Raw genomic sequence first — 13,769 nt, 5'->3', positions numbered from 1 at the left:
TCAGGACTAATCTTCCTCACCCACACACACAAAAAAATAGCATTCCAATATATGAAATACTTAGGGACAAATTTACAAAATATGTGTAATACTTGCACACTAAAAACTACAAGATTTTATTGTGGCAAATTAAAGAAGACCTAAATAAATGGGGAGAGAGATCATGTCAAAGACAGGAAAACTCAGTATCAGTAAGACCGCAAATCTTGCCAAATTAATCTACAGATTCACTGCAATCCCAATCATAATCCCAGCAGGCTTTTTTGTAGACATTTACAACCTGATTCTAAAATATACAGATATAAGGGCCGGCCCCGTGGCTTAGCGGTTAAGTGCGCGCGCTCCGCTGCTGGTGGCCCGGGGTTCGGATCCCAGGCGCGCACCAATGCACTGCTTCTCCGGCCATGCTGAGGCCGAGTCCCACATACAGCAACTGGAAGGATGTGCAACTATGACATACAACTATCTACTGGGGCTTTGGGGGGAAAAATAAATAAAGTTAAAAAAATATATATATATAGATATGGACATGCAAAGAACGTAAAAGAGCCAAAACTATTTTGAAAATAAAGAACAAAGTCAGGAAACTTACATTGCCTGAGATTTGCTATGCAGCTAAAGTAATTAAGCATTAATGGTATTGGGGCTGGCCCCGTGGCTTAGCGGTTAAGTGCGCGCGCTCCGCTGCTGGCGGCCCGGGTTCGGATCCTGGGCGCGCACCAACACACCGCTTCTCTGGCCATGCTGAGGCCGCGTCCCACATACAGCAACTAGAAGGATGTGCAGCTATGACATACAACTATCTACTGGGGCTTTGGGGGGAAAATAAATAAATAAATAAATCTTTAAGCTTTAGTGGTATTGACACGATGATAGATAGATATACAGGTCGATGGAAATGAACAGTGAGTCCAGAAATAGGCTCACATATATATTCAATTGATTTTTGAGAAAAGTGCCAAGGTAACTCAATAGAGAAAGGACAGCCTTTTTAACAAATAATGCTGAAAGAACTATCATTGGGGGGGAAATGACTCTTTATCCTTGTGTTTTGTCATACACAAAAATTAACACAAAATGGTAAAAAGTAAAGCTATGCAAGTTCCAGAAGAAACCACAGGAGAAAATCGTCATGATCTTAGGGTAGCCAAAGATTTCTTAGATTGGACAGAAAAAGAATGAAATAGAAGAGAAAATATTGACAAACTGGATTTCACAAAAATTTAAAACTTCTGCTCTTTGAAAGAAACCATTAAGAAAATAAAAAGGCAAGCCAAAGAATGAGAGAAAACATTTACACCATATCTGACAAAGGACTTACATCCAGAACATATAAAGAATTTATAACTCAATAACAAGACAATGAATGGCCAAATTTTAAAAAATGGTAAAAATATTTGAATATCTACTTCACAATAGAAGATAGGCAAATGGCCAATAAGCACGTGAAAACATGGTCAACATTATTAGTATGAGAGAAATGCAAATTAAAACCACAACAAAGCACCACTATACTCCCACCAGATGGCTAAAACTAAAAGCACTCGTAATACCAAGTGCTGGTGAGGATCTGGAGCAACTAGACCTCTCACACACTATCTTTTTTGTAGGACCTCTCTGGAAAACAGTTCAGCAGTTTCTTTTAGAGTTAAACATATCCTTACCATATAACTCCACACTTCCATTCCTAAGTATTAACCAAGGGAAATCACAGACTTCATTATGTCTTAATTCTGGTATATTCATTTGTCAAAAGTCATCTAACTGGACAGTTAAATCAAGTGCAGTTTATTGTATATAAATTTTACTGTATAAAAGATTTAATTAGTATTAAAACACTAATAAGAATTTTAAAATAAACTAGAAAATAAAAAAGTAGAAAAAAATATTAACAATTATGTGATACTTCACTATACATATCAGACTATTAAAATGATGGAAATTACTAGTTCATTAAGAGCTGGGCAATGGGGAAACTGAGTAGTCACAAAATAGATCTTATCCTTGAATCTAATAATATCTTTTGTGGAAATATATTCCAAAAATATACCAGAAAAGAGCAAGAACAAAGATTTGTGTGTGAGTGAGTGAGAGAGAGAGAGAGAGAGAGAGAGGGGTACTCCATATATAGCTGTAAAAACGTTTAGAAACAGCCTACTTGCCCAATCAAGGGAGAAAGCGAGTCTGGTAAAATTGTGCTAAAGCAACAAAATGCAGTTATCGTTAGGAAGGACGCTGTGAGCTGTAACATGTTAAAAGAGTTGAGTCGGGGGATCGCGTGCGCACGCAGATGTGTTATTAACTTGTGATGCTGGGCAAGTTATTGATCTTCTCTTGGAAAGGAAGTTTCCTCATCTATGGTGTGTGTGTATTACTGGAGGTTTTAATAACTTATTATGATAAAAAGCCCTCAGAACAATATCTGGCACTTAGTGTTATATAAGTGGTAGCAATCTACATGTAAAATATAGATTATTATTATTGTTTCCATTATTATGAGGGTAATTAAATCACTAACTCATGTTAGTGCTGGGAATACAACCGGGGCTCTCATGGGGCTTATGGTCTAGAAGGAAAGACAGACGTTAATCAAATGACCACACAAATAAATGGCAGATTACAGCCTTGACACTTGCCACAAAGGAGAGACAAAGACTCAGGTAGAGCAGATAGTGAGACTTAACAGAACCAAGAGAAGTCAGGAAGGCTTCCCTGAGGAGGTGATGACTGAGTGAAGAATGGAGAAGCAATGGATTTCCCATCTCTACTAATACATGGAGGGAAATCAAGAAACTGTATGTTCTACTCCAAAAAGCTAGCAAAAACTAAATCAATATAATAAAGCCAAAGTCTGTGCCCTAGATCCCATCCACTCTTGCCAACTCCAGGATAACCCTCTCTTCTATAAGGGATCACTGTGATGAGAAAACAACCAACCTGCGTTGCTGCCTGGGCGTCTCAGAGTATGACAACCTGCTCGCACCAAGTCCAGACATTCACAGAAGGACCTGGGCTTAGGTCCTCCAGTTCCCATTTTGCTTTTCCTGGGGCATCTTTTAAAATGACCACTTAGACCACGAAAACTTAGTGACCTCCGCCCCAACCACCTTGTAAGTAATAGGTGCTTGCTATCCTGCTTTGTGTCTCCCGCTGGCTCGTCACCTGCTTGTTGCACCCCCCTCCCCGGCCCCCTTCTGGGATCTGTAAGTAATAAATCTTGTGACTCTGCTTCCTCTGTGTGTGTGTACTGAAACTGCACCTTCAACCAAACGACATCATGGGTGTCATTTCCCCAAAGTGGGAGCTCATCTACCTGCCAACCCCGTGTGGATGGCTTGTGTGCCTCATTCATCAGGTTGTAATGTGCATGTTCTTCATTCAATCCACCAGCTCAGGCTTCTCAACACCATCACCTATGCCGTGATTCTTCTCATCCAGAAACTCGCATGATCCCATTTCCCACGTCTCTATTTCTCCCTAGAGCAAAACTCCTCCTAAGAATTGTCTAGAGCTGCTGTCTAAAATGTCTTTTTCCGTGATCTTTTTTCCTTCATTTTGAAAACTTTCAAACCAATAGAAAAGCTGAAAGAATAATTCAGTGCCAGCCATACAGTCTCCACCTAGATTCAACTAATATGTTGCCACCTTTGTGCTCATGCACGCACTCTATACATACACACTCTACATACTCTACACATGCACTCTACACATGTACTCTACCCAAACGCACACTCTACATACATGCATGCACACACTCTACACATATGTACACAAAGACTCTACATACACACACTTTTTTCTGGCTGCACCCTTGAGAGTAATCTGCAGGTCAAGACACTCCACCCATAAATACCTCAGCAGGTGTCCCCTAAGTACTACTCATAACCACAATACAACAGGTTACATAGAGCTCACAGTCAAATCTCTCCCATTATCCCAATAATACGCTTTCTAGCTCTTTTATCCCCCGGAGCAGGAACACAATCAAGGATCATAAAATTGCATTTGTCTGTCATGTCTCTTTTGTTTTTTTCATCTAAGTCAACAGTTCTTTGTCTTTCATGACACTGCCTGACATTTCTGGAGAGTCCAGGTGAGTTCATCCATGGAAGGCCCCTCCATTTGGGTGAGACTGACTGCTTCCTCATCACACTGGGGTCGACCCCCTCACTTCCTCTTGAACCTGCTCTAGGTCAGCTTCTGCCCTCACCATTCACCATCCATCAAAAGGAGGAAGAGGAGGAGAGAAGAGGGGAGAGGAGGAAGGGAGAAGAGGAGGAGAAAAGAGGAACAAGGGAGGAAGACGAGGAGAGAACAGGGAAGGGGGAAGGGGAGGAGAAGAGGGAAGAGGAGTGGAGGAGGAAGAGGTGAGGGAGGAGAAAAAGGAAGGAGGAGGAGGAAGAGGAGGGGGAGGAGAGGGAGGAGTAAAGAGGAGGGGGAGGAGGAGGTGAGATTCACTGGTGCAGGTGCCTGTTTGGGTGGGATGCCTTCTCACCTCTGTCTGCCCACCCAACATCTGCTAGCACTCACAGCTAACTCAAGTCCCACCCCACCAAGCCTTGCCCAGTATGACTCAACCCTGGGTATCCATGGAGTCTCCCGGGGTGCCTGTGAAAACACAAGAGCCCAAGAAACCAATTCCTAAAATGCCCAGCCATCAGGTCTGGCAGTGGGCTGGAACAGTTTTGGTCCTTGGAACAAGCCCCATGGTGGCTCTGGGGCACACTCCTCAAGAACTCAGGGTCTTGTTGCTCAGAGCATGCTCCATGGACAAGGGTGTTGGCAGCACCTGGGAGCCTGGCAGAAATGCAGGGTCTCAGGCCTCACTAGGGATTTCCTGAATCAGAATCTGATTTTAATAAGCTCCCAGCTGATTTAAAGGCACACTGAAGAATCACTGAAGTAGAGACATTGATTTTCTGTTCCTGACTCTTACAGTACTTAGTATGATAGGCTGCCAGTGTTCTCTAAGTATTTCAAACGTTTTCACTGGTCTGTTTTCCCCAACTCAACTGTAAACACTGTGAGGGCAGGAAACAGTTATTATTTTTCCTTTGCATATCCCACAACAGAAAGCACAGGGCAGATAACACCTGATAACGTTGGATTTTCCAGCTGAAAGCAACAGCCTGGCCCAAATGGGACCCACGGCCTCACACAGCTCAGTCTTTCCACACCGAGCAGAGAGGAGCTGACCTCAACCCTTGCCGTCTCTTCTTTCCAGAGCTCTCTCTCCTCGCCAAGGGGCCTTGAGCCTTCCAGAAACTCAGGACTCAGCTGGGGGGAGGCGGGTATCAAAGCTTTTATTTCCACACATGTACAAATGTCTGAACTAGTGAGTGCCTAGAAATTGAGGCTGAAACCTAAAAACTTTTTGCAAAAAGAGGGCCACCCACAATCAGATACTTAGTATTTTTGAATGATAAAAAATAAGGTATTTCCAAGCAGTTTTGAAATGTTGCTAAATAATTACTTCATTATCTAAGAATGACCAGAACCACGTTTAACTTATAACAAGTTAAGACATTGCAACATGTCTGGCTCTGGAACCAATTTAAGGACGAGAACCTAGCAGGAGGGACACCGCACGACCAGAATGACCCACAAGATGGAAGAGTATCAAAGAACTTGTCAAAGCACGTTTGAAAAGCAGCGGCTATTCTGGATGCCTTTAGTCAGCCCACATTTTTTCCCTATAGTATAGTGTCCATGAAAGAAAGATTAATACGCAGAATCTTTAGAAAGCTCATGAAAATGGGGCGAAGCCTCAAGCTGCTGAGTGTCTCAGCACACAGCCCCAGGCTGGCCTCCTGGGCCACCCAGAGAGCACGGGGACGTACTTGGGGGTCTGCTGCACTTCTGCCCACCAGCGGTAGTCGGTGTGGCTGACGAGCAGCAGGATCTGACACCAGAGCAGCACCAGGGCCGGGTGTGTGGGGACCATGGAGCGCACCCACGCGTTCAAGCTCTCCAGGCCATAGAAACTGCTGTCAGTGCTGTCAGCAGTGAAGAGTCTAGAGGCAGCTGCTGTGATTCTCCGGAACATTCCTAGAAACAAACAGAGTAAAACTGATTAAGGGGAAATCTCTTTGCTGCTCATGCTCCAACATTTTGTGGCTATGAGAAGATTTTACATAAAAAAGATACATGCACGGCTCTTTCCTACACTTACATATTCAAAGCCTGTGGCACTTGGAAAATTCTGACTTTTCTAGGCAAAGTAACAGATATTCTGCTTATTTAATGGAGCAGCCAAGGAAGCTAATGTTCTCACTCACCCACGTCTTTCCCCCACTGAGGTTACCAGATTCTCCAGGAGCTCGGAGTCAAGGGCCTCCCTTGTGCTGTGACAGTGGACAAAGCTACACTGAGAAGTAAACGGCCAACATTCGTCACCGCGGGTCACTGCACCCAGGACAGCAGGGCCTCCACAGGACAGAGCCATAGCCACGCGAGTGGGAAGAGCAGGGCCCTTACCACACCCTACTCCTCCCTTACTAAACAGCTCCTTAGCTTGTTAAGAACTCAGAGGCAGAAACTACTAGAGGTCATGCGGACCACGAAGAAGTGCCCAGAGAAAGAAGGCAGTCAGTCCCCAGTTCATGCTCTGCAAGCTACTGAGAGCCAAGGGCCAGGCAGCCTTAGCGCCCCCACGAGGCATTCTGGAGCGGGACAGCCATGCCGTCAGCCACCCACACTCAGCACAGGCACACTATCGGCAGACCCAGATGGACTCTGCCCTCAAGTCTCTCCACAGCATCCTTTTCAGGGCCTAGAAAAATCCCCTCTGGGAATTAATGATACCATTCTATCCCCTTCTTTGAGCAGGCACAAAGCTCAACATGCTTCTCTCTTCACCCTGCGATGGCTTCACATGGGCTGGCCCTCACCCCAAGGACACACAGACACACACACTGCAAAACACAGCAGGGGAGGCAGCAAGACACGGCATGGATGGGAGCTGGCCAAGGGCTCCCTGTCCCGCATATCCTGGCCTCCTGGCATCACTCACTGCTGGACAGTCAAAATCTTATTTCTGTTTCTTATTTAAGTTTCAACATATCCCAAATGTAAAAGGGTCCTAACACAGGCAAAACCAGACTACAGAATTCTTCCTCACTGCTTCATGACTGGTTACACCTATGACCTGAGACAAAGGACGAGACCTAACAAAAACAGGCCTTCAGGAAAAAAATCCCAATGAGAAGATTTCAAATGCTCGTCCTGTCTCTGGCTGCTGCACGGTGAGCACCCCCCACCTCCAGTCCACCCAGCCCTGGCCTGGTCATTCTCTGTGCCCCTCCATTACTGCATGGGCTCCTTGTGGGGTCAATGGACAGAGAGGTACTACCCGGCAGGAATACTGGAGCCAGGGCAGGAGCATGGGGAATGAGAGACCATGAATGTGGGGTTTTACTGAACAGGCAGCAGGAAACCACAGTCAGAGCTGGTTCCAGGTGACTGAGCATCAGCGCAGGCTCTGAAATCAGACCGTGGCTCTACCATTTACTACTTGGTGACTCTGGCCATACATTACTTGGGGTCTCAGTTTCCTCCTCTGTAAAATGGAATTAAGAGCAGTAGCTGCTCACAGGGCTGCAACAAGGATGGAATCGTAAAACCCAAGGGAGAGGCTCAGCAGGGTGCCAGGCAGAGCAAAGACCACTACCTGGGGCTGCTGTTGGTGTTGGAAGGCTGTTAGGAAAGTTCACATGGCCTTTGGCGGTGTCGCAATAAACAGAGAGGAAGAACTCAACGGGAGAGTCTAGGAAGTTAGATGGCTCACTGGGGTGGGGGAAGAAGTTGACAGCGACGCTGGGGTTTGAACACGTCTGATGATAAATGCTGATCAAATGAGCAAGAAGAGGCAACTGGAGAAAAACAGCTATGCCAGGTGATGAGTTCAATTTTGAGCATAAATTTGAGGTGTTTGCAAGACACCAAGTCACATGTCTGGGAGGACGGGAATGAGAGACTGAGGCTGACAAGACAGTAGAGTGACAGGACTACAAAGATAGTTACGAGAGTTATCTCTGCAGCAAAAACTGAGGTATGTCACAAAGGGGACAATCCTACTGAGAGAGAGAGGAGAGCGAGACAGAGAGACACAGAGGGAGAGAGAGACACATAGACAGAGGGAGACAGAGGGGGAGAGAGGAGAGCAGAGAAGAGGTCAAGGATAAAAACCAGGGCCAAGGGGCTGGCCTGGTGGCGTAGTGGTTAAGTTTGCATGCTCCGCTTCGGCAGTTCAGGGTTCATGGGTTTGGATCCCAGGTGCGGACCTACACAGCACTCATCAAGCCATGCCGTAGCAGTGCCCCACATACAAAATGGAGGAGGACTGGCACAGATGTTAGCTCAGAGCCAATCTTCCTCATCAAAAAAAACCCACCAGGGCCAAGAAGACTCAATGGAGAAAAGACAGTCTCTTCAATAAACAGTGCTGGGAAAACTGGATATTCACACACAGAAGAATGAAACCAGACACCTATCTAGAGCCTCTTTTTGTGAGACGCCACTCACAAAAACTAACTTGAAATGGATTAAAGATTTAAGCATAAGACCTGAAACCATAAATCTCCTAGAAGAAAACAGAGGGGAAAAGTTCCTTGACATGGGTCTTGACAATGATTTTTTTTGGATCTGACACTAACAACACAGGCAACAAAATAAAAAATCAACAAGTGGGACTATATCAAACTAAAAAGCTTCTGCACAGCAAAAAAAAAAACCATGAAGAAAATGAAAAGGCAACCTACCGAATGGGAAAAAATATTAGCAAGTCATATATCTGATAAGGTGTTAATATCTCAAATATATAAATAATTCATACAACTCAATAGCAAAAAAACAATCTGATTAAAAAATGGGCAGAGGATCTGAATAGATATTTTTCCAAAGAAGAAATACAGATGGCCAACAGGTACATGAAAAGGTGCTCAACATCACTAATCATCACAGAAATGCAAATCAAAACCACAATGAGCTATCACCTCACACCTGTCAGAATGGCTTTATCAAAAAGACAAGAAATAACAAGTGTTAGCAAGGTTGTGGAGAAAAGGGAACCCCGGTGCACTGTTGGTGGGAATGTAAATTGGTGCAGCCACTGATGGAGTTTCCTCAAAAAATTAAAAATATAACTGCCATATGATCCAGCAATTCAACTTCTGAGTATTTATCCAAAGAAAACGAAAACACCAACTCGAAAAGTTATCTGCACCTGTATGTTCATAGCAGAATTATTTATAGTACCCAAGACATGGAAATAATCTAGGCGGTTATTTATCTATCAATGGATAAATGGATAAAGAAAATGGTGTGTGTACACACACACAATAGAATATTATTTGGTCATAAAAAAGAAGGAAATCCTGCCATTTGAGACAACATGGATGGACCTTGAAGGCATCAGGCTAAGTGAAATAAGTCAGAGAAAAACAAATACTGTATGATCTCACTTATATGTGGAATCTAAAAAGCCAAACTCATGGATACAGAAAGTAGAATGGTGGTTGCCAGAGGTGAGTGGGGAGGTGGAGAGGTGGGGGAATTGGGTGAAAGTGATCAAAAGGAGGTTGAACTTCCAGTTATAAGATAAAGTCCCGGGAATGTAATGTACAGCACACTGACTATAGTTAACACTGCTGTGTTCTATATTTAAAAGCTGCTAAGAGAAAAGATCTTAAAAGTTCTCATCACAAGGAAAAATAAAATCTGTAATTACATGAGGAGATGGATGTTAACTGAACTTAGTGTGGTGATCATTTCACAACATATACATATATCAAAACAATATGTTGTACACCTTAACTTATACAATGTTATGTGTCAATTGTATGTCAATAAAACTAGGCGGAACAGGATAGAAACTAGGAACACATACAATTAAGAGCCTGAAAAGAGAAGACCATAAAAGTGAAGTCAAGCAATGACGGGGTTTCATAAAGAAGAGGGTTGTTCCACAGACTCAGGCAGGGGATCCGGGAAGATGAAGACTCAGGAAAGAACACAGGTGGCCTTTGAGGAGGCATTTCTGGTAACAAGATCAAGAGGCAAACTGCTGTGGACGGAGAAAAGAGAGGGAAAGCAAAGCGCTAGAAGAACAAGAATAAACTCCTGAAACACTGATTTTGAAAAGCTGGGTGGTAAACAAGAGAGGGAGGACAATTAAGGAAGCAGCAGAGCAAAGAAAGGGTTTACTTGTTTTTAATTGTAGGCTGGGTTATCAGCGCCGCTGTAGGTGAGAAGGAAAGACAAATACACATCTTGCTACATGCAGTGTGCAACAGATACTGGACGAGTGGATGAGGGAAAATTTCAAGACACAAACTAGAAGGATGTGATTATGGGAAGAGCAGACGCAAGAGCGGATGGGAAAAAGGACCAATGGTTCTATGTCTCTGTCAGAGGATGAGACGTTAGAAGGATGCCAACCCTGAGGTGGCAGGAAGAAAAACTGGACAAACATAGTGGGAGGCCCCGTTTTCTCTCTGCAGAGCTGGGGTTAGATCCTGCAGGAGAAGTGGCATTGGAGATGATGGAGGATGTATAAAGGCTGGTAAAGGCTCTAAAAAACCCCTCCACCCAGCCAGTGTCCCCTTGGCAGATGGCTCATTCTGCAGCTGTGTCACCTGCCTTGTCCTCCTCTGACTTCCATCACCCTAGAACCTCCTGGTTTTCATCCCTGTGGCTCTATCAGAGGTAGCAAACTGCCCACCAAAAGCTGTGCACCCCCCACCCCCACCCCACCCCCATACAGAGTTGCTGCTGGGAAGCAGTTATTTCTGCTGACCATTTCCCAGCCCACTGTATGGGGTGGGGGCTGCGACGAGTCCTCACCAGAGAAAGTCAAGCAAAAGGGATGTACGTCACTTTCAGTCCAAGGCAATAAAGCCTTGTCTACCTTCCCTCTCCTGTTCCCCAACTGGACAGGCCAAGGGTGCTGACGCTCGGGGACAGCAGAACCCCAGGAAGGAGACCCACCGGGAACCAGGAACACCCTCCTGCAGCGTCAGAGAAACAACAACAAACTTCTACTGTGTTAAGCCACTGAAATGCTGATTTTGTTACAGTAGCTACTGTGACCGTAACTAACACAAGGGAGGAGTGAGCACTTGACTGCGATTAGAAGATGCTGTTAGTGAGGCCCCCTTCCCAGTCTCACGAGCACCAGTCTCACGAGCAGTGATGATCAGCTGAGACAGAGAGAAAGAAGGCAGAGCCCATGGCACTGAGAGTGTCCGGATGTGACTGGGAGGCAAAGGAGGCCAGAAGAGTCTAATGACCTGGGAGAAGAGAAAGGGGCCAGGGGTCCAGACACAGTGACGAAGTGCAGAACAGCATGCCAAGGCAGGAAGACAGACAGAAGGTTGTGCACAAAGACTCTCCTAGCCCTGTCCTTTTGGAGCTAAAAAAGAAGTACTGAAAGGAATAAGGGAAGCAGGAGTCGAAGACAGAGAGTACCATCTTCAAGCAGGCAGGATGAAGTGGGCAGAGCTCAGGCTCTGGGGACCGCGGCCAGGATTTTCACCCCAACCCCACCACCAAGGAGCTCATGCATTACTGATCTCTCTGTGTCTCCATTTCTTCAGCTAGAATATGGGTATAATCGGACTTCACACAGTGCCTGGGCCCACAGGAAGTGCTCTGCAAATGTGAGCTGCTACATTACCATCATCCACTGACCATCCAAGAAGCAGCATGGTATAATGGGCAAGAAAAAATACTCGGGTTTTCATTCTTTGTTTTACTCTATGACTTTTGAGAACCTAAAGTGTCTCACCAGTAAAAAGGGGGAAATATTTCATAGAGTTGTTCTAAGGATTAATGGGGATGATACACATAAAAGGTACCACCTACCCATAAGAGAATACCATTATTTCCAGCATTATAACCATTAGCAGCTCTGATCCTTGCCCAAGCATGAATCTGAACCAATGTCAATTCTATTACTGTAGAAAGAACCATTCTCTCTTTCTTCCAGCATTCCTACTTTGGCCCATATATAAAGTGGGAACACTGACCCTTTTGCAAGTATTGGGAAGAGAGCTCTGCCCAACCTTCCAGCTCTGCCTATAAGAAAGGAAATGAGCATGCAGTGGCACCATTCTGCCTGCTCCCGCTTCCAGGAGGGTCAGGAATGGCGCTATCACCCACTGCCGGCCTCCATCAGGTGTCTGGATGGCAGCGGGGAAGGGCCCACGATGTGGACTTGGAAAACAGGGAACAGTTAGGAAGCCTTATCGCGGCCACAGGCCAGGGAGCTTCAATCCAGCCATGCCTGCAACAAAGCAACAAATACTCTCAGCCCACACCTCAGGCTCCACCATCTGCGTGGAGAGGAAAGGGTATTGGTCACCTAGATCTTGTAAAACGGAGGAGAGGTATCTTTCTTGGCGATTCTGTTTATGTTGGATTAAAACTGAAATAGGCAAACGACTTTGGGAATCATACCCCCTCCCCCAACAAGAGGGGTAACAGAAAACTAGAGGTGAAGGCCATTATTCTGACTAGTCCTCATTTTGAGAAATGGAAAAATTCAAAGTTCTCAATTTTCTGTGGAGTGAAATTCATTGCCTTTGTTTAAGCAACGCATAAATAAAAATTACCAACTTTATATACTAAATGCACCTTATTTATACAAAAGTACAAGATGATTTACTCCAACTCTATCTCAAAACCAACCAAACACAGTAATTCTGCCCCCTAGTGTCTTTAAAAGAAACATAGTCAGAATAAACGAGAAAGAGATAGAAATAGACATTTAAGCACATGCGTACCATACACACCTCTTATTTACAAATATTGAACCAATTGAACAATGTCCAAAGACACTAGCAGCAAAACCCATGTGCCCCAATACCTAGCCCTGGGCTCTTCAGTAGAGCGTGTTGCCTCACAACATACCTGTCCTGTCTAATACAGTAGCCACACCATGTATGGCTGTTCAAATTTAAGTTAACTAAAATTAAATCAAATAAAAAGTAGCTCCTCAATCACACTACCACATTTCAAGTGCCCAACAGCCACATGTAGCTAGAGGCAACTGAATTGGTGCAGACACACAACATTCCCACATCACATTGCAGGAAGCTCTACTGGACAGTGCTGCAACAGACTATAAAAATATTTCCCTTGATTTTTGAGAAAAGGAAGAACAAGAAGTTAGAGCAATGGGTTAGTGAACACCTTGAACGGCACAGAAACTGACGTGCATAAAGATACACAACATATCACTCTTATCCAAAGAAGGTAGAAAGCAGTCCTTAGAGAGGAACAGGTGGCCTTCTAGTGTCAGATCCAAACCAATCAATGGCCAAATATTAAAATGATCAACATACTAAAAATGACCTATTATTCATAAGGCATAATTACTTTCTCAACTTTAAACTTATTATAGGGGGTCAGTGAGGCATAAACAAAAGATCCTCAAAAAGAAAATTCTTTCAATGTTAGTAAATATGGCAGCTTGAAACTACAGTCCATTACCAAAATTAAATTCTGGCCATGCCCGTGCCAAGGCATTAGCAATTACATGAAGTAGCCATGAAGACATGTCTTTCTCCATGACTCCTGGGCCATGTGAGACTACGTCCCTGCTTGCCTCCCAGTCCCCCTCCTACCCCTCACCCCTCATATTCTCCGCTGTTCTCTTGGCCAGAACACTTCTCTCTGAAAGGCTAGCTCCTCACCGTTTAGGTCTTAGCTTAACAGTAGCCCCTCAGAAACCTGCCTCTACCTACCTACCCTGTTTTGTCTGTCACTGC

General features: G+C 44.6%; 1 protein-coding gene across 5 annotated transcripts in view; it reads right to left on the bottom strand.

The window, feature by feature from the left end:
* HTT (huntingtin) overlaps window positions 1–13,769 on the bottom strand; it is a 158,067-nt gene that overhangs the window by 39,731 nt on the left and 104,567 nt on the right. For all 5 annotated transcript variants that reach the window (XM_087434841.1, XM_004432334.3, XM_087434843.1 and 2 more), the window contains one exon: window positions 5,841–6,048. In XM_087434841.1, coding sequence (XP_087290967.1) covers window positions 5,841–6,048 — 208 coding nt within the window. The remainder of the gene's footprint in view (window positions 1–5,840; window positions 6,049–13,769) is intronic.

Source organism: Ceratotherium simum, chromosome 8 (genome assembly GCF_057802395.1).
Source record: "Ceratotherium simum simum isolate JZ-2026a chromosome 8, ASM5780239v1, whole genome shotgun sequence".
NCBI classification, from domain to species: domain Eukaryota; kingdom Metazoa; phylum Chordata; class Mammalia; order Perissodactyla; family Rhinocerotidae; genus Ceratotherium; species Ceratotherium simum.
The sequence above is the reverse complement of the archived record's forward strand: the minus strand, read 5'-3'. Positions and strand labels throughout refer to the sequence as shown.